General features: G+C 41.9%; 1 protein-coding gene across 1 annotated transcript in view; it reads left to right on the top strand.

Moving 5' to 3' along the window:
- Window positions 1–20,497, top strand: part of SLC15A1 (solute carrier family 15 member 1) — a 56,680-nt gene extending 36,183 nt beyond the window's left edge. The window contains exons 11-23 of the mRNA XM_027065128.2: window positions 333–422; window positions 2,751–2,795; window positions 2,955–2,987; window positions 3,072–3,160; window positions 3,662–3,743; window positions 5,561–5,680; window positions 7,012–7,158; window positions 8,015–8,064; window positions 16,406–16,513; window positions 16,630–16,741; window positions 17,285–17,428; window positions 18,392–18,499; window positions 19,421–20,497. Of these exons, the coding sequence (XP_026920929.1) occupies window positions 333–422; window positions 2,751–2,795; window positions 2,955–2,987; window positions 3,072–3,160; window positions 3,662–3,743; window positions 5,561–5,680; window positions 7,012–7,158; window positions 8,015–8,064; window positions 16,406–16,513; window positions 16,630–16,741; window positions 17,285–17,428; window positions 18,392–18,499; window positions 19,421–19,606 (1,314 nt within the window). The 3' untranslated portion in view covers window positions 19,607–20,497. The remainder of the gene's footprint in view (window positions 1–332; window positions 423–2,750; window positions 2,796–2,954; window positions 2,988–3,071; window positions 3,161–3,661; window positions 3,744–5,560; window positions 5,681–7,011; window positions 7,159–8,014; window positions 8,065–16,405; window positions 16,514–16,629; window positions 16,742–17,284; window positions 17,429–18,391; window positions 18,500–19,420) is intronic.
- Window positions 20,498–21,744: the final 1,247 nt, after the last annotated feature.

The following is a 21,744-nucleotide window of genomic DNA, read 5'->3' as shown; positions in this document are numbered from 1 at the left end:
AAGACAGAATCCCAAGCAGGCTCCATGCTGTCAGCGCATGGATGCGGGGCTCGAACTCACGAACTGTGAGATCATGACCTGAGCTGAAGTCTAGTTGGACGCTTATCCGACTGAGCCACCCAGGTGCCCCTAGTAAGATGCCTTTTAAACTGACATTCGCACTCATTTTAAATAGCTGAGGAATTCTGGGTTTTCTAAAAAAATTTTCGGGAGGGTTCTTTGGAACAATTAGTCACCTCCCGGCTTGTCTCTGTTTGCATGTGTCTATCCTGAAACAACACTGCTGACAGCTGTGAATGACACTGATTCATCCTTCCCCATTTCATCCACAGGAGAGGCTCATCTCTCAAATTAAGATGGTTACGAGGGTGATGTTCCTGTATATCCCGCTCCCAATGTTCTGGGCCTTGTTTGACCAGCAGGTAATGTAAAGCTGTGTGTGTTTCTTTACATCTTTATTTAGCAAAATTCCTTGGGCACTACCACGGACGGGGCAGTACTTAGTATTTAGCTTCTAAAAACGTTTTCTTCCAGTTTCTTTTTTATACTTCGTTTATTTACTAAGTGTTAGATCACACTGAGTTTCTTTAAAAAAAAAAAAACAGGGGCACCTGGGTGGCGCAGTCGGTTGAGCGTCCGACTTCAGCCAGGTCACGATCTCGCGGTCCGTGAGTTCGAGCCCCGCGTCGGGCTCTGGGCTGATGGCTCAGAGCCTGGAGCCTGTTTCCGATTCTGTGTCTCCCTCTCTCTCTGCCCCTCCCCCGTTCATGCTCTGTCTCTCTCTGTCCCAAAAATAAATAAACGTTGAAAAAAAATTTAAAAAAAAACAAAACAAAACACCACAACTCTAGATGGTTCTATCCACATTTCTGTTGCAAAACAATGAAGAAAATCAGGTGTGGTCAGCTTACAGAGCCCTGGGAAAGACTTGATCAAAGTATCTAGGACTCTTACCAGTTAAACCAAGAATAAAGAGCTTTTCTACTGATACAGTGTGCTCAGAGGATGTACAGTATTGCCTTTTATGGGATCCACAGAACATTTAAGCTGAAAAAGGCTTTGATACCTTCTGCTCTAAAATGGAATGCTTGAGCTAGAAGTACGATCCAAGGATGTGAAATGACTACCTAAGTCATTCCAACCAGAGCAAAGAACTCAAACCCAGATCAGTGCCTTGTCACCCTCCTCTTGCTCCCACAACTGGAAGACGTGTGCCTAGGAAGTTTTCAGATTTGGGTTAAACAACTCAATGCGTGAATACTCGGTTGCCAGAGTAATGAGATAGTGTTTCTTCTAGAAACTGCAGCTTTAAAAAAAAATTATAAACGCAGGTCCTTTTATTGTACAGGAAGGGTTATTAGGAGGACAAAACAACTCTTGGAAAAAATTTGAGTGAACACATTAATCTCCTTAGTTGTAAATATGGGATTTAGACCAGCATCTTAAGCACAGGGAGGCAGTTTTGCATGTTGAATAGGAACCAGCTGAATAGGAATCAGATTTGCTCTAGCAGTACACTCATCACCTTCTAGCTGTATGACTGGGGCGGGGGGGGGCGGATTCTGTAATGCTCCTGGAAGGGTAATCGCCCATGGCAAGGCTGTGCGGATCAAATTAGAGACCGTGCATAAAGTGATCCGTGCCTGACATCTCTTAAGAACTCAAGCAGTGGTGTACTTCTTGACTTTCCATAATGCCTTCTAAACGGAGTTGACAGATTGAAAACTTTATGTGTTCAGTCCTCCATGGAAATAATCACATGTACCTGTATACAGTCCTGAATCCTCTTTATATAAAATAAGTTGAATGTAACTAGGCTGCAGGGTTAAATCCATCACTCTTTTTTAAAATGTTTATTTATTTATTTTGATGGGGGGGGGGGGGCAAGGGGAAGGGGCGGAGAGAGAGAGGGAGAGAGAGAATCCCAAGCAGGCTCTGCACCATCAGCATGGAGCCCAAGGTGGGGCTCAATCACACAAACCATGAGATCATGACCTGAGCCAAAATCAAGAGTTGGATCCCTAACCAACTGAGCCACCCAGGCGCCCCTGAACCATCACTCTATTGGTGGATTTCTATTTCAGGACAGCCTAGACTGTCAAACATGGCTCTTAACAATAATGATGTTCTTGGAGTGCCTGGTGGCTCAGTGAGTTAAGTGTCCCACTCTTGGTTTCTGCTCAGGTCATGATATTGTGGTTCGTGGAATTGAGCCCCACATTGGGCTCTGCGCTGACAATGCAGAACTCGCTTGGGGTTCTCTCTCTCTCTCTCTCTCTCTCTCTCTCGCCCTTCACCCACTCATTCTCACTTTCCCTCTCTCTCCCAAAATAAATAAATAAACTTAAAAAAACAAAAAGATGTTCTTGAAACTGTGATGCCAGTGAATGTAGAATATCTTACGTGTACGTAGCTGCCTCCACCTTGTAAGGTGATGCCATGCTTTCCAACAGGCCCCAGCCTGTGTCTTTGTATTTCCTAAGGGTGGCTGTCTCTCAGAAGAGTGCTTTCTAGATTCTTCCCTGGGGTTGAGAGCTATATGTTGTGTTAACCTGTGCAGCAGAAATGCAAGTTGTTTGGCTTTACCCAGCATGACAATGGAGCTGGAAGATAAACTTGAGGTTGAGAAAAACATTTAAATCCCATAACATTTCAGACCTCCTTCCTGCTCTGGAAGAGACGCAACATTGACTTGTAAAACGTTTAAAACTCGTGTTCCCAAATGATGCAGTGAACGTGTTCATTTTTAGGGCTCCAGGTGGACGCTGCAAGCCACAGCTATGAGTGGGAAAATTGTAAGTTCGGGACGTCCAGCTATTCTCCCTCCCCTGGTCACCGCTCCTCTGTTTTAGTCCCTTCACCCTCTTACCCTTCCCTGTCACGACATTCTTCATCCTCCCCAACTGATCACCTCTGGGAACTGATCAGTGAGACTTTCCCCCCGCTCTTTTCAGGGACTTCTTGAAATTCAGCCGGACCAGATGCAGGTAGGAAAAGATGTTTCAGTTGCTTTCTGAGATCAAAGTGCCTTTGAGACAACAGCTAACAGTTCCTCTCCACTCCACCCACAGACCGTGAACGCCATCTTGATCGTCATCATGGTCCCCATTGTGGATGCCGTGATATATCCTCTGATTGCAAAATGTGGCTTCAATTTCACGTAGGTTCTCAGCAGGTTGGGGGTGGGGGTGAGGCCCTGTCAGTCCCAGGGCTTTGCAAATAGACTGCACTCCATCAGCTGGAAAGAATGTCTCCCCTCCCAGCACACCACCTATATGATGGGGTTTTTAAAGAATTATATTTGAATGAGAGGTCTCTGTGCTGATGTTTCTGGAAATTTGCCCTTAACATAAAAGTGCTGTAAAAGGCAGCCTGAAAAGCTTCTAATTAAAGCTTTCATATATGTAGATGATAGAAATGTTAACTGTCATCCAACATATCGCCTAAGCCATAGTTTCTAGAAATTAAATGTGAAAATGCAAATAAGCTCCCTTATATATATCCTTCCTCATCTCAATCAGAAATAAGAGAGGAAGAGATACTTTCGAACAGTATTTCACAGGGAAGTTAGTTTTGTTTGGGTGGATGGCGGGAAAGGAATGTTATCATTAGCTCGCTTGTGTATGAGGCTGGTTGAGAGTCACTCTTACTTATGTCTCAGCTCTTTGAAGAAGATGACAGTTGGAATGTTCCTGGCTTCCATGGCTTTCGTGGTGGCGGCAATTGTGCAAGTGGAAATTGATGTGAGTTGCCCTCTGGTCCCCCAGTGGCTTTTCCTGAGGGTCAGGTGGAACGTTCGGAAGGCTTCTTTCTCCGGGGCTGTGGGGATTAGGGGAGGCCAGGGTCTCTGCCAACAGACTGTCCTGGAGCCAGAGACAATGTGGATGTGTTGCAGGGGCAAAATGGTCCTTTTGGGGCAGTGCGCACTATAGGTTCTCGTCACTGTGAAGGGGGCAGCCTGCAGTAGAGTCAGATGGGTGTGCTTCACTTGAGAAGTATGCATGGCGGTGACACAGGGAGTTTCCACTGACACGGTTTATGTAAGGGGAGCGGGAGTTCATGGAACTTGTTTTTCGCAATCTGAACTCCTAGGAAGTCTGGTTAGAAGTTCATCACTCAACAAACAAGAAGCACTTTGAAAATATGTAAATTGTCTTTGGGAAGACACCTCTGTAATCTCAAGTTTCTAGTGATGTTAGTCCCCACTCCAGTCCACACTCAGTCTGTTGGACCCACAGTGGCACTAAACCAGGTTTCTAGTGCTGTTAGTTTGAGACCAGGCCCCGGAAACGGGCGTTACATAGTGTGTAAGACAGGAGGTAAACACTCCCCTCCCACCTCTCTCCCCTCCTCCTTTCTCTGTCTCGGTCTGTCTCCTCCCCTCTGTCTCTGTGTGTGTGTCTCTCTCTGTCTGTCTCTCTCTGTTTCTGTCTTTATCTCTCCCTCCCTCCCTCCTTCTCTCTTCTTAAATTTTTTTAAAATTTGGAATTGTGATAAAACATACATTAAAAAATTCACCATCTTAACCATTTCTAAGTATACAGTTCAGTCATGTTAAATACATTCACAGCGTCGTGCAATCAATCTCCAGAATGCTTTTCATCTTGCAACACTAAAGCTCTGTGCCCATTAAAAACAGCTCCCCATCTCCCCTCCCCCAGCCCCTGGCAACCACCATCCCACTTACTGTCTCTATGAGTTCGTGCACTCTTGGTACCTCATCTAAGTGGATTCATACACCAAGTGGTCTTTGCTGGGTGGCTTGTTTCACCAAGCATAATGTCCCCAAGCTTCTTCCATGCGGTAGCAGGTGTCAGAATCTCCTTTGGTAAAGTGGAATCATAGTCCACTGTTGGATGGACCACGTTTTGTTTATCCATTCGTCTGTCAGTGGACATTTGCGTTGCTTTCATGTTTTGGCTACCGTGCGTCGTGTTCCTGTGAACGTGCGTGTACTCACTTGCTCTGGAACATAGCTCGCTTTGTGCAAAATGAACTGTGGGACTAGTGTAGGCTTCTAGACTAGAATTGAAAGGATTGCTCCACGGACCCCAGGATTTGAGAGAGAGCACTACAGGGAGAAGGCAGAAGCCCTGAAGGAACGTGTGGAGGCAGGAGGGCATAGAATACCTATGGAAGGATGTCGAGAGCACTGTCAAGGCTGTGGTCCAGGCTCCCAAAGTTAGAGGGGATGATGGTGGCCTCCAGGAGAGTAGATCTCACGTGTCACAACAAGATAAACATCCACTTGGGCTGTGGTTACTCTGACCTCCTCAGAGAACAGGCTTCATAACCTGGTATCCTTTGACTTGGAGGAGGCTAGGTAAGACCCAGAGCAGCCTCTTTGTGATTTCTTCCATGTTTTGTACAAGCATCATTTTCTGTGGGTGCCATGAGGTGAACAACTGAAGACTTCACAGGGGAGTTTGGTATCTCAGCCGGTGCGGCTTTCTGTGCTGTAGCAGGGGTGGGGGTGGGGGGTGGTGACTGTTGTGCTAGGGCAAGCCTATCTTCAATATGCATGGAGACATCACTGCTAATCTTCTTTTATTTTGCTCAGAAAACTCTTCCAGTCTTCCCCAAACAAAACGAAGTCCAGATTAAAGTACTGAATATAGGAAATGATAACATGACTGTATATTTTCCTGGAAGCGCGGTAACACTTGACCAAATGTCCCAGGTAAGTAGAAGGGAATTCAACTTCCTTTTTTATCTTCTGACCTGAATTATAATAGTTTTGAAGAAACCGATCTTCTTGACCCTTATGTAATTCCTACAACAAGTCCAGAAGTGAAATGTCTTGTTATCTTGGTCTCATTTTGGCCTCACTCCAGACCAGTGTGCCTCAAACTTTAATGTACATGTGAATCACCTGGGGAGCTTATGAAATGCAGAGTCTTAATCAGTAGGTCTGAAATGCTGCATTTTTAACATGCTCTCTCATGCATGGATCCACATTTTAAACAGCAAGGATCTGGCAATGGTTCTCTACTAGGGGCTATTTTGCCCCCAAAGGGGACATTTGGTAATTTCTGGAAACATTTTTCATTGGCACAACTGAGAGTGTGCTCTTGGCATTTCATATGTAAGAAGCCAGGGATGCTGACACACAGTCCCACAACAAAGAATTATCTGGCCCCAAACGTCAATAGTGCCAAGGTTGGAAAACCCTAATCTGGATGGTCACTGGTCTCAATTAGAGGTTCTCATCCTTGGGTCCGTACTGGAATCACCTAGAGAGCTTTGAAAATTCTGATACCTCATAGATTTTGATTTAACTGGTCTCACTCCTGTTCAGCCACGGTTAAGAACCGCTCCCTTATAGCTTATGAAACTGACAATCTCGAAGAAAAAAGAAAATTTGACTTCTGAGTGCTCAGAGCAGCCCAGTACTGATTGTCACCAGGGTTACGGCTTTTCCTCTAAAACTACTCTTTGACCAGTGGTGGAAATGATTTCCAGAACATTTATTTTCATAAAATGAAATAATAGTAAAATGCTGTACAAAAAGTATAATTCTTGTGTAACACTAAAGAAGTTCATGACAGAGTTCAAAAGAGTGGGTGGGAGGCTGAGACAAACCAATGCCAGCTTCTGCAAGGCTTTTCTTTCTTCCTTCCTCCCTCCCTCTCTTTCTTTCTTTCTCTCTCTCTTTTTTCTTTTTCTTTCTTTCTTTCTTTCTTTCTTTCTTTCTTTCTTTCTTTCTTTCTTTCTCTCTTTTTCCTTTCTTTCTTTCTCTTTCTTTCTTTCTTTCTTTCTTTCTTTCTTTCTTAGTAGCTTCTGTGCCCAATGTGGAGCTTGAACTCACCACCCTGAGATTAAGAGTCACATGCTCTACTGACAGAACCAGCCAAGCACCCCCTGCCCCGCCCCTCAAGGCATTTTTTTGATGTGTATGAACGTCAACTGGGGATGTCAAATGATATGCCATGGCAGTGTGCAGTTATTCTGCGTGACAGTGCAGAATAAGATGCTATGGTATTAACTTTGACTCCTTTTCTCCCGTTATAGACAAATGAATTTATGACGTTTGATGTAGACAAACTGACAAGTATAAACATCTCTTCTACTGGATTACCCATCACTCCAGTAACCCATAAGTTTGAGCAGGGCCATCGCCATACCCTGCTAGTGTGGGCCCCCAATAACTACCGCGTGGTAAGTAGTTAGACCCTACAGCTGATTCTTTACTATTTGTGATGTTGGAAACAGCCTGTGAATGGTGTGACTTTCTTTTACCCCATGTAGTATAATTATAATTATATAAGATCATCTTCAAGTCTTCCTTCTTCAAGGGTACAAGTCATTTGACTTCCAATAAAAGTTTGAGTGATAGATGGGAGGGATTAATATTAATTAAAATGTTCAAAAAGAACTTTGGGGCATGATATAGTGGGGGGGGGCGAGTGTATACAAGTCACACAGAATACATATATGCATTCTTAGCAACTTTTTGAGATAAAATTTTAAATATATCTTTAATTGTATTGGTTATAAAATTCACACTGACTGAGTAATTGGAAAATTAAAGCAGTCCCTTAAAAATGTAGTAAATATATTAGGTAAAAGCAATAAAAATATACACAAAATATTTCATGACAAAATACAAGTGCTTATAAGCCAATCCACATATAAAGAAACTATGAAGGTATAGTTGAACCAAGTGAAGGAGTTGTGGGTATTCTATAAGGTAAATTTAGGTGACCTTCTATAAAACTGCAATATGGAATTAAGACTTCTTAGTCATGTGTTTTATTAGGGAGTTCTTGAGTGACTCATTCCAGATTCCTGGACAGTAGGGTTCTGTGGAACCTCCAGAAAGCAAGCATCAAAAATTGTGGAGGCTCATGTTAACCTTAAAGAAAACCAAGGCCAAAGGTTGGAGCCCTGCACATATAATCATTATGCCCTTGGCTCTTAGGATATATGTCAACATAATTCTCCTTCTCAAAGGCTGAAATGGTAATCTGAACTTATTCAAGTGGATAAGATTTGAAAATGCTTTCTTTTTCAGGTAAAAGATGGCCTTAACCAGAAGCCAGAAAAAGGAGAAAATGGCATCAGGTATGTATATTTCTTTAAAACTTGAGTTTTATCAGCTTCTTATGGAAGTGATGATTCCCATAATAAAGTCCAGCTGTAACAAGGAGAGTATGGGAATTTATCCAAAGAATGTAAGGCTGGTTCAATATTCAAAAAAAAAAAAATCAATCAAGATAAACTGTCATCTGAATAAACTAAAGAAAAAAACCCATATCATCATATCAATGGATGCAGAAAAAGCATTTAATAAACTTCAGTGTCCATTCATGATTTAAAAAAAAAAACTTCAACAAACTAGTAGTTGAAGAGAACTTCCTTACTCTGAAAAAGGACATCTAAAAAACCGAAGCTATCGTTACACTTAATGGTGAAAGTCTGAATGCTCTTCCCGTAAGATCATCCGCGCTCTCCACTCCTATTCAGTATCCTTCTAGACACCAGTGCAATGAGACTAGAAAAAGAAGCATCTTGATTGAAAAGGAAGAAATAAACTATTCCTACTCACAGATGACATAAGTATCTGCACAGAATGTCCCAAAGACTACCAAAAAACTCATAGAATCAGTAAGTGAGTTTAGGAACAAGTGTAGAAATGGCACAAAATACGAGGGCAACACAACAAAGCATCACATTTCTATATACCAGTAATGAATGATTGGAAACTGAAACTCTAAAACTATGCAATAGCTCCAAAAAAAGATAAAATACTAGTTGCAAATCTAATAAAACATGGTGTACAGTTCTATGAATTTTAACACAGGTCTAGATTCATATAAACACCATTCATTACAACCAGAATGCAGACCAGTTCCCCAAATCTCCCTTGTGCTGCCGATAGCCAAACCTCTCCTCCACTCCTAGCCCAAGGCAACCACTGATCTGTTCCCACATCTTTATCATTTTTTTGACTATTGCCATATACAAGATTTGAGAACTAAAACTACAAAAGGCTTATGAAAGAAACTAAGAGTGAGTGAAATAAATGGAGAGATATGCTGGATTCATGGATTAGAAGACTTAATATAGGGGTACCAAGGTGGCTCTGTCAATTGAGTGACCAATTGTTGATTTTGGGTCAGGTCATGATCTCAGGGTTGTGGTATTGAGCCCCGCATTGGGCGTTGTGCTGAGCATGCAGCCTGCTTGAGATTCTCTTTCCCTTTCCCTCTGCCCCTCCCCGCTTGTGCACGTGTGCACACAAGCCCTCTCTCTAAAATATAAATGAATGAATGAATGAATGAAATAATTTTTTTAAGTTAGAAAAAAGGGGGGCCTGGTTGACTCAGTTGATTGAGTGTCCAACTTCAGCCCAGATCATGATCTTTGCAGTTCAGTTGGTTAGTTTGAGCCCCGTGTTGGGCTCTGTGCTGACAGCTCAGAGCCTGGAGCCTGCTTTGGATTCTGTGTCTCCCTCTCTCTCTGTCCCTCCCCCCGCTCGCAGTCTCACAAAAATAAGTAAACTTTAAAAGGCTTTTAAAAAAATAAAATGATAAAAATAAATTTAAGAAATAAAAGTTAAAAGAAAAGAAGACTTAATATAGTGACAATGTCAATTCTCCCCAAACTGGCCCCTCGGTTTAGTGCAATTCCTATCAAAATCATAGCAGTATTTTTCTATGACTTTTTCCACTTTTATTGAGGTATAAAATGACAAATAAAATTGTATATATTTAAAGTATTCAACATGATGATTCAATATATGTATACATTGTGAAGCATTTACTACAATCAAATTAACACAATCACCTCAGTTACCTTCTGCGTGTGTGGTAAGAATGCTTAAGATCTAATCACTTAGTGCACTTGAAGTATACAATATGGTGTTACAAATGATAGTCCCCATTTGTACATTAGAACCTCGAAACTTATTCCTCTTGGAACTAAGTTTGTGCTCTTTAACCCAACGTGTCCCTGTTTCCCACCCCCAGTCCCTGGCAACCACCATTCATTCTACTCTCTGCTTCTATGAGTTCAACTTTTTTTTTTTTTTTTTTCCATATATATGTGATGCCATGCAGTATTTGTCTTTTTCTGTCTGGCTTGTTTCACTTGGCATGATGTTTCTAGGTTCATCCATGTTGTCACAATGGCAGGAGTGCCTTCTTTTTAATGGCTGAATAATATTTCATTTTAATATATACATTTAGATATATAGACATAGGTAAATTAGAGTTCATCCAAACTAAAACCCTTTGTTCTGTAAATCTCACTGTTAAGAGAATGAAAAGGTAAGCTACATTCTGGCATAAAATATTTACAAATCATATATCTAAGTATTTGTATCCAGAATACATAAAGTACTCTCTAAACTCAATAATAAGAAAATAACCCAGTTAAAAAACAGCAAAAGATTTTGACATTACAACAGAGAAGATATATCCATTGCAAATAAACATGTGAAAAGATGTTCAACATCATTGGCCATTAAAAAAATTAAAACCACAGTGAGTTGCATGACATACCTATTAGACGGCTCTAATAATTTTTTTTTAACTGATAATACCAAATGCTGGTGAGGAGACAGAGTAACCATGCTTTGTTGAAAAACAGTGAGGCAGTTTCTTATAAAGTCAAATGCATACTTACCATACAACCCAGCCATCCATTCTCAGATATTTATCCTAAAGAAATGCAAACTTGGGGCACCAGGGTGGCTCAGTCAGTTGAGCATCTGACTCTTGATTTTGGTTCAGGTCATGATCCCAGGGTCATAGGATTGAGCCCTGCATCAGGCTCTGAGCAGAGCATGGTGCCTGCTTAAGATTCTCTCTCCCTCTCTCTCTCTCTCTCTCTTTTTCTCTTTCTCTCTTTCTCTCTCTCTCCCCCTCCCTCTGCCCCTCTTCTGCTTGTGCTCTTGTGCTCTTTCTCTCTCTCAAATTAAAAAAAATTTAAATTAAAAAAATTTTTAATTAAAAATATATGCAAACTTACGTTCACATAAAAACTTATACACGAATGTTCATAGAACCTCTAATCATAATCACCAAAGACTGGAAGTCACCCAAATGACCTTCAGTGGGTAATGGATAAACAGACAATAGACTATAGTACATCCACATAAAAGAATATTACTCAAAAAAGGAACAAACTATTGACATATACAATAATATAAATGAATGTCAAATGCATCATGCCATGAAAGAAGCCGATCTCAAAAAAGTTAGATGCGTACTGTATAATTCCATTCACATGGCATTCTGGCAATGGTCAAAACAATTATAAGGATGTGGGAACAGATCAGTGGTTGGGAGTGGAGGAGAGGTTTGGCTATGGGCAGCACGAGGGAGATTTGGGGAACTGGTCTGTATTCTGGTTGTAGTGGTATTTATATGAATCTAGACATGTGTTAAAATTCACAGAACTGGGGGCGCCTGGGTGGCTCAGTCGGTTAAGCATCTGACTTCGGCTTAGGTCATGATCTCATGGTCCGTGAGTTCGAGCCCTGCATCGGGCTCTGTGCTGACAGCTCAGAGCCTGGAGCCTGTTTCAGATTCTGTGTCTTCCTCTCTCTCTGACCTTCCCCCATTCATGCTCTGTCTCTCTCTGTCTCTAAAATGAATAAACGTTAAAAAAAAAAAAAGAAAGAAAGAAAATATATCCTCAAATGGAAACGTTCTGAATGTCAAGATTAATTGGAATATTCTGTTATATACCTTGAATTGTTCGGTGGTACTACATCTTGATTGTTTTAATTTTAATTCTTTTTTTTTAATGTTTATTTTTGAGAGAGAGAGTGAGAGAGAGAGCGTGCCAGCAGGGAAGGGGCAGAGAGGGAGGGGGACAGAGGATCCGAAGCGGGCTCTGTGCTGACAGCAGAGAGCCTGATGTGGGGCTCGAACTCACAAACTGTGAGATCATGACCGGAGCTGAAGTCAGACACTCAACTGACTGAGACACCCAGGTGCCCCTGACTGCTTTAATTTTAAACTAAGGTTTTCTTGCACAACCTTTGTTTTTTCCTGTAACTCACTTGGCCTCTTGTTGACAAAAGGATAAATCTTTATCTCCAGGGATTGGATCAAGGGAATTCACTTTCCTCTTTGAGAACCAACTCTCGAGCACGCTCTTTAATCTAACTAGGGCATTTGCTCTGTAGTCCTGAGATGCCGCTGTCCTCCTAGAATTGTCTGTTTGCCCAGGTTAGCGCCTTTCTTTCTTGAACTCCATATCATCTTTCTTGGACACCTTTCTTGTTTTGCTAAGACCGTGCTCAAATATCTGACCAAGAAAAGCTGTGAGGTAAATTGCGAGTCCCTGCTTGCCTGGGAGTGCTCTTCTGTTCTCACACTTGGTCACAGGTTAGCCGCCATTGTCTTCCCAGAACTCTAGAATCTTATCTCTGTTGGCATCTAGCACCTAATTGTACTCACGATAGATAGACAGATAGACAGACAGACAGCGTCTGCCACTCTCTGTAGTTGATTTAATTTCGTTTCACCAAGCCGTATCTTCTTTCTCCTTGGTGTGCTCAGGTTTCCCTGCAGTATAACTGCATGTGGGTAGTAGCCAGCCCTAGGCCCTTTCGATTTTTGGCTCTTCCTCTCTTTCTTTGTTCTCTTCTGTATGAGTTTGCTAAGGCTGCCATAACAAAGTACCACAGGCTGGAAGGCTTAAACAACAGAAAATTATTTCCTCATAGTTCTGGAGGCTGGAAGTCCGATATCAAAGCATTGGCAGGGCTGGTTTTCTCTGAGGCCTCTCCCCTTGGCTTAGAGATGGCCATCTTCTCTCTGTGTCTTCATATGGTCTTTCTTCTGTGGGTCTGTATCCTAATCGCCTCTTCTTATAAGGACACCAGTGATCTTGGATTAAGGCCCACCCTAATGACCTCATTTTACCTCTTGAAAGACCCAGCCTCCAAATACGGTCACATTCTGAGGTATTGAGGGTTAGGACCTCAACATGTGAATTGGAGAGAGGGGGCCAGGAGACATAGTTAAGTCCATGACATCTTCTTTTGTGTCTTCTAGATCGTTCCTCCATCCCTCACGCATGCACATACACACAACTGTCCTAGCAGACCCGGAAGGAAATCTTCTGATGATGGTCACTTGGCCCTTTCCTGATCTTCATATTTCGTCTGAGCTGGAAGTGCCTCTGGTATTTCCTTTGTGCCTCAGAATCATCATTTTCATTTCTTCAAAAATGTCTCCTAACTTTGGAAACTTTGAACAGTTTAAATCATGGTGTCCTTTCTCATTCTGGTGCTATGTTAAAGCTTCATTCTTTTTCCCTTTCTTTAAATTGTCTTTATGGAGATACATAAAACCAGCAACATTTTACCCCACCAACCCACCCAGTGTGGTAAAAAGAGAAGCCAGGAACTTGTTTTCTTTTCACTGGCAACATTAAATCCTTAGTGGATCAAAGGATTTGCTATTTCAGCATTGTCTGGGAGACAACCCATTAAAAAGGGAAGTTCTGAAAAACTAATGTCAGAAACTGATAAATAGGACAACTCCAAGAATTTCGGGAGGTCAGATTTCTGAGTAATGCATGAATTAAAGAAAGAATACACAGAAAGAATACATAATTAAAATGGAATCCTTTTAATTATGTGGTATCGGTAAATTAGTTGCAAGACATATCTGGACTACGTTCAAAGAGTCCTTTACATGAAGTAATGATGCTTTGGTCAAAAGTTGGTTGAGAATTTGATATGGATCTTTCTCATGAATTTTTTAGCATTACATATTGCTATATATGTACATATTTACAAATAATTTTTTTGAGCCTTTTTCAACTTAATATGTTATTTTCCTGCTTATGTTCTGTAATATTATAAAATAGTATTTTAATATTTAACCATATGGCTATATATATCCCTTATCTCCACTCACTTAAACCACTATATAAAATTCCACCGCATAATTTATTTACCCATTCTCTTCTTCAAGGAAATTTAGGTTACTGCCATTTTTCCAAACAGCCATAATTCACATTCATACATGTATTTTTGTCCCCATGTGCAAAGTTTCCCTAGAGAGGTAGGCTTCAAAACTTTTATCACATCCAATAAAAATATTTTGAACATATACCCAAAATGTATGAATATGGTATCTGTTATTAAGTATATACATAAATTATTATACCAAATTAATAACTAATTTTAAAATGCATTAAAAGAATGAGCAAAGTAAAAACCCCAATATTTTACAAGTATTTTTATTTACTGGTGGTACAAAAATTGGAAGTAAATCTTTGTGACCTTGGGTTAGACAGTGGTTTCCTGGATATGAAGTCAGAAGGACAAGCAACAAAAGAAAAAAATAGTAACTTGGGCTTCATCATATGGAAAGCTTTTTTACTACCAATGAAATCATCAAGAAAGTAAAACACCCATAGAGTGAGAGAAAATATTTGCAATTCATATATTTGATGAGAGATTCTGAATGTATAACACAAGAGTAAAAACACAAATAACCCAATTTTTAAATGGGACTCTTTTTTTTAATATATAATTTATTGTCAAGTTAGCTAACACACAATGTATACAGTGTGCTCTTGTTTGGGGGCATAGATCCCAGTGATTCGTCGCTTCCATAGAACACCCAGTGTTCATCCCAACAAGCACCCTCCTCAGTGCCCATTACCCATTTCCCCTCTCCCCTGCCCTAAATGGGACATTTTTAGAGAGAAGTTTCTCCAAGGAAAATATACAAACAGCCTAAAAACAGAGGAGGAGATGCTCAGCATCATTAATTATGAGGGCAATGCAAATCAAAACCACAGAGATACCATTTCACACTCACTAGGCTCTAGCCAAAAACAAAAACAAAAGCAACAAAAAAGGCAATCACAAGTGTTGGTGAGGATGTGGACAAGTCGGAATCCTTCAGCAGTGCTGGTGGAAATGTAAAATGACAACATGATGCAGACACTTTGAAAAACTGTTCCTCAAAATGTTAAACAGAGAGTGACCATATGACCCAGCCATTTCACTCCTAGGGGTCTACCTAGGACCTAGGGTCCTGCTGACCGGTGTCACATTCTGTGTTCTATGTTAAGCACCTGTCAAACTACATCAAATCCAATGCCCAGGGACTTCAGCACCTGAGCTTAATTCAGAGAAATGTTCTCCCAGTACCTAGAATTTGACCGACATTACTTGTTGCCACAAAGCTGATGAAATTCGGCCATATGTTTTAGGAATGTACAGGTTAAATTGTTCTCTACAGTACTTAGGTATACAATCTCATTACTTCCCATTCTTTAAATTGGATAACCTGCTGAAAGCTTTCACTCACCTATCTGGTAGGAAAAATCAGCTGGTCTTATTTGGGCCAGCACCCTCCTCTCCTGTGTAGGACAAGAGCATCAGCGTCTTCTGCAGCCCGGAACATTTAAGGATGGGATCTAATCATCTGGCTACACTGTCACCATCTATATGGTCCTTTGAAGGCAAACAACTCAACTGGCTCCATGTGTAGCTTAGGCATAGGGGACTTTGCAGAACCCGGAAGCCTTGGAACCTAGCAGCAAGTCCTGTGGGTGCTGCCCTCCTATCTGTTTTCTAGTGGGGTGCCAGTCACCATCACTCGAGGACCTGCAGACCTGAAGGGAGCTCCCCCAAAACTGTCTCTGGTTGTTGCTGAACTGGCCCACTTCTTCCTCTCCACTCCTTGGAGCCTGTCCCTGCTCAGGCTCTAAGAGGTAAAGGACAGGAAATGGCCTTCCATCCCCACCCCCCAAAAAGAAGCCCCCGATGGAGACTGTCTGTTAGGGTACCAGGCAACTTCTGCTTTTCACGCTGACCAGTATTTGATGCTTCTTCATGGACTATTTACATGGGCTTCACTGCTTTAGCTCTAAAGCTTCTGAGCAAGGAACACAAAGACACACTACCTTCTTGAAGGGGGCGCTCGGCACCTATTTCAATCCCTACTAACAGCCTAACATACCATTAAAATAGTTCCTAGTGGGGCACCCGGGAGACTCAGTCCATTAAGCGTCCGACTCTTGATTTCAGCTCAGGTCATAATCTCACAGTTGTAACATCAAGCCCCAAGTTGGGGCTGCTTGGGATGCTCTCTCTCCCTCTCTCTCTGCCCCTCCCCCACTCATGTCATTCCCCCTCCCCAAAATAAATAAATAAACTTAAGAAAAGAAATGGTACCTAGTTACAAAGTACTTAGAATAGCTGTGGGGAGAGAATTGTGGTAAATTCTTTGGGGTGTGTTTTCATGAGCAGGTGAACAAGGACCAACCTAGGGTCGCTTCTTTCTGCCTTTATAGTCTAGAAATCTGTAAACATCTTAAACTCCTTCCAAAAGAGAGCATAGCCCAAGTTCAGGTGCACAAACTATGACCTAAGCCACGTATCCCATAGTCCAGTCACAAGACAGATGGTTTTCTGTTTCAGATTTATAAATAGTTTCGATGACAGCTTCAACATCACAATGGATGGAAAAGTGTATGTGAACGTCACCAGTCACAATGCCAGCGAATATCAGTTTTTTCCTTTGGGCGTGTAAGTACCGGTCACTGTGCTCTAAAGTTCAAGGGTTTCGAGTCTTCTTCTTTAAACAATACATCGAAGCTATTAAAACCAGGAATGTTTACCTATGTTACTCTTTCTCTTTATAGAAAAAGCTTTACGCTAAGCCCAACACAACAGACTCCACCACAGTGTAAGAATGATTTTCAATCATCCAACCTGGAATTCGGTAGTGCCTATACCTATGTAATCAGAAGGAAGGTCAGTAACTCATTCTGTTGTTATCAGAACTCGTACGCAAACACTTAGGTCATGCTAATGATTTAACTGGGGTAATATTAGTGTCTGTATTTTAAATGGGCTTAGAATTCATTCAGTTCTCCACTGATCCTTTAACTTAGCATTGACTTAAGTTCACTGTCATTTTTAGAATAAAAATAAACAGACCGATTAACTCTAAAAGTTCATGCTGGCTAGTATTTGCTGCTGCTTCATAATCTATTTACATGGACTTACGAACTTTTAGTCCGAAGAGATGGCAACATTTTAAAGAAACCCGACTTCCAATGTGCTCTCTGATTTAAGAGAAAAACACCGGTGAACAGATTTTCAAATCTCACCAAGGCCGTTTCATCACGAGCATAAAATGCACTGTTGCATATTTACGTTTAAAATGTGTACTTCCTTGACAAATCATCTGACGTGATCCTAGAAGTCCAGACTCCATTTGCCTGTTTGAGCAATTTTTATTTTAGAAGCAATCTCCATTTTAATTTCTTCTCACTTTTTGCCTTACTGGTTTAGAGTGACGGCTGTGCTGAATTGCACATGTTTGAAGATATTGCACCCAACACAGTTAACATGGCTCTGCAGATCCCACAGTATTTCCTGATCACCTGCGGTGAAGTGGTTTTCTCTGTCACGGGATTGGAGTTCTCATATTCTCAGGTCTCTTGGTCACTGTTTCTACCACCCCTCCCCCAGGCTCCTGCCTTCAAAAAATGCTGCTGGGACTTAATTTACATAAGCTCTCCGTTCATAGTTCAGAAAATGCGAGAAAGCATTATGGTAAATTCCACCAAACAAGGCTTTTGAGATGACCAAGTTGTCGAATAGTATTATGACTCTGTTTAGCTTCTTGGGGGTGTATATCATATGATGCTGAATTCCCATATCATATACTAGAGATTTAGAGTCCTACGTGGGAAGAACTGTATTAATGACCGTGACCAGGGTCATGATAGGCAGCGAATTCTATACTCTGAAACAACTAAGATGTCAGCTGTTCCTACTGGCGTTCATTTCCAAGTCCGTGTCTTTGTGATCATTAAGGCTCAGTTGCGATCTCTTCATAGCTACCAGTAGACACACTGATTAAGGCCTAGCTTTTATTTATTTATTTTTTAATGTTTATTTATGAGAGAGAAAGACAGAGTGTGAGCAGGGGAGGGGCAGAGAGAGAGAGGGAGATACAGAATCTGAAGCAGGCTCCCGGCTCTGAGCTGTCAGTACAGAGCCCGACATGGGGCCCAGATTCACAGGACTACAAGATCATGACCTGAGCCAAAGTTGGATGCCTGACCGAATGAGCTCCCCAGGCACCCCAATGTGCATTTTTAAAAATATTTATTTACTTTTTAGAGGGGGAAGGGGCAAAGGGAAAGGGAAACGGAATCCCAAGTAGGCTCTGTGCTGTCCACGCAGGGCCCCACATGGGACTCGATCCCACGAACCGTGGGATCATGACCTGAGCTGAAACCAAGAGCTGGACACTCAACTGACTGAGCCACCCAGGTGCCTCCTCAGTGTGCATTTTTAGGGTGAACTGCCTAATTAAAGAATCAGTAAGTTGTGTTCTCCAGCTCTGTGGTTGCAGCTTAGATCGGGATTCACTTTGTTTTGTTTCCTCAGGCCCCCTCCAACATGAAGTCGGTGCTTCAGGCGGGATGGCTGTTGACAGTGGCTGTCGGCAACATCATTGTGCTTATTGTAGCAGGAGCAGGCCAGTTCAGCGAACAGGTACAGAGTGGACAAAGAGATCATACGAGCCTGTCTTATGTGTCACTGGTCGTCATGATGACTCTAATGATTGGGTAATGATTGGATAAAACCAGCCAGAGAGGGTGATGAGCAAACAGTCTTTTGGCCAAACGTGTGCTGATTCTCCATATTTACCCTCGGTGTTGCACAGTTGGAAAGTGACAACCAAAATAACTAGGTTGGGTTAACATACCTACATCCTAGTGTGGTTTACTGCCAAAGGAAAGATCTTTCCTAGCTTCTGTGAATGCAGCTTAATGGCCCCAAGCCAGACATATTTTCCAGAAAGCTTCATAATATCTAAAGGTGGAGCCATTCTAAAGGTGATTGTAATTTTTCCAGCTAACATAAAACGAGGGCTTTTCTGATACTGAAACCGTTCCCTTCCACACTTCGGCATCTGTACCTCATAAGGGGGTCGTCCCTTACCCTGTCTGTTTCTTTACTTCTCTCTCTGGTCCCATCAGAGCATACGCTAATGCTGTGTGCTCATAACCTCAAGATACTGCCGAAAGATAACGTGGGGGTCTTAACTTAGAACAATTCAGCACATTATTTTTCCCTCAAGGGTACTGTGTGGTGTTCTCTGGGCCCCCATCCTTCTAGGGGCCAGCTATGTCTCTTAACGTGGGTTTTTCAGAAATTTTCTCTCATCTCCCCAAACTCTTGATTTTTGCACTCCAGCTGCTGCTAAAAAAATGTTATCTTTATACCTGGGCAGTCAAGCAAAGCGGGCCATTCTGTATCTATGGTAACAGCTGCCAATTGTCCATAACGATTTAATCACAAAGCACCTCTTACCTAGACATAGCAAGAAAATGTGCTCCCGATGCGTACCTTACCATAACCCGTATCGTCTCTGTTGTTTTTTTTCTTGCTCCAACTCCAATTCCTTTAAAGTGGGCTGAGTACATTCTGTTTGCGGCCTTGCTTCTGGTTGTCTGCGTGATATTTGCCATCATGGCCCGTTTCTATACTTACATCAATCCAGCGGAGATCGAGGCTCAGTTTGATGATGATGACAAGAAAAAGAGCCTGGAAAATAGCTATTCCACGGTGACTCCCGTCTCACAGACGCAGATGTAAATGTCAGGAAGCAAGTGGAGGATGGACTGGGTCCGGAACATGCCCTGGCTTCTGTCCCCTGGTGGCAGGACACTCTGATGGGGAAGACTTCAGAATTGCGAACCAAGAAAGCTCTTTTCTAAAAGCTGCCAGCGGTGAACCTAAAAGTCTGGAAGAAGTCTTTTTTTTTTTTTTTAAAGAAAAGTCATATTTAAAGCATGCACACATACACACATACATACACTTCTACAACCATGAGTCTATATCCTGCCTTTAACTCCTTTTCTACCACATGAATGAAGTTATTTTGGACTAAACTTTTTGAAAGGGTGGCAAAGTTCCATATTGTTTGCATTCCAGCACTCTTTGAAAACACTGTTCAATGCGGCAGGAGCCAATGTGAAAAAGTGAATTTACAGGCTTTAGAATGGTATATAATAAGCACCGGCTAGTATTAACTGATAACTTTACCTGTTGTTTTTTGTTTTGTTTTTTCCATTCCCTACCTCTTTAAATTTTGTGTGACTCAAAAGACCACTCAGGTAAAGGCCAGTAATGACTTTTGGAGTTTCAGGAATGTATGAAATACCTTCCTGTTCTTAAGAGCAAGTGTCTGTGTGTTCTGGGGGTAGGATAAGAAATCCTTAACATGGGTCCTGATTCTAAAAGTCATGTACACTCAATAAAATGTCATCAGAGGTTGATAAAAGTATGAACAAAAGCAATGCCCACGTACAATAAATTCCAGGAACATGAAATATAAGGTTTATTTCTTCCCAGTCCTATTTTTCCCAGGGATATAGAGCTTTCTATGTGCATATTTATGTACCATCTTGTTTTTCTTGATACTCATAAGCATTTTTCTGCTGGAACAAAAATTCTTGTAGAGTGTTATAAAGACTTCGTGCTTGATTCATCCTGTAAGTATTTATCTCAGGTTATCAGACCCAGAAAATTCTGCTTTGTCACTCCTACAAAAACAAACTTGTGTACAGCTCTGAATGTTGGAACTTGCCCCTGTAATCGATTAGGAGGAAGGGCCTGGGCCAGGCTTCCAAGATGCTTCGTGCACAAGCTATCATTGCACGACGGACACTGAAGGGAGGGGAGGCTCAAAAACCCAGAGTGAGAAACAATGTGACTCTCAAACCTTGCTGAAGACCCTTAGGATCAAGTCCTCATTCTTTAACTGAGGCCCACGAGGCTTTCTCTTCTCATGACACATCTCCTTTCTCTCTGATCACTCCAATCCAACCAACAATGACCCTCTTCTGGAAAGCGTCAAGTTCTCATTTCCAGGTCAGAAGAAAACTCAGGTCCTGAGACACATACTCTCTAACCACCCTTTCCCCACCCCCGGCTGAATCCTCTTGATTTTCAGGATTCGGGCCACTTCCCCCAGGAGTTTTCCCATCCCCAGCCCGGCCGTCCACCCACTGCACTCACGCCGTTCGCCCTGTCCAACTCTGCCTAGGCTGAAAGCTCTTGTGTGTGTCTCGTTCTCCATTCATTCTCTGCAACATAGTGGGCCTCAACATGCTCCCCTCAGGCTGGGAGGGGTATGCTGGTAGAGGCAGGGAACTGAATGTTCAACAGTGAGGGGAATGAGCCTAATGAACAAAGTCTGGCATGAAAGAGTAGCTGTGAGGAACTACTAATTTTGCCTCCCTGATCATTCTGCCCTTTGACTCACATGTGGTGCCTTTGATGGAGCAGACCAGTAGCTACAGTGACGAGGGCTCAGTTGTCATTACCTGCTCTGGCCAATCATTGAAAGAGAACTAATTCTAAATCCTCCAAAGAAAGATATTCTAGTCCTAAGTGTCCTTTCAGATTTTGTGGACCTTTTAGATTTCATTTCTCCTACAAGGCAAAGAATACCATACAATCTGAAGCTTTAAAAATCCTTGGTTTGAAGGTATCTGGCCCACAATAGACTCCCCAATGTTTGAATGAAACCCCCTTGACTCTGATATGAACACTGGGGTATGCTTTGCATATGAATGGAGATGATGCCTACGTGGTCTCTATTGACCTTTAAATGGTATGAGGAGAGCACAGATGGAAGTAGGCCACTGTGCTGCTCAGGGCTGAGTTTCCAGAGTCATCCTCCCTGTAGCTATTATTAGCCACTTCTCCAAACATCATCAAGACTGACA

Source organism: Acinonyx jubatus, chromosome A1 (genome assembly GCF_027475565.1).
Source record: "Acinonyx jubatus isolate Ajub_Pintada_27869175 chromosome A1, VMU_Ajub_asm_v1.0, whole genome shotgun sequence".
Classification (NCBI taxonomy): Eukaryota; Metazoa; Chordata; class Mammalia; order Carnivora; family Felidae; genus Acinonyx; species Acinonyx jubatus.
The sequence above is the reverse complement of the archived record's forward strand: the minus strand, read 5'-3'. Positions and strand labels throughout refer to the sequence as shown.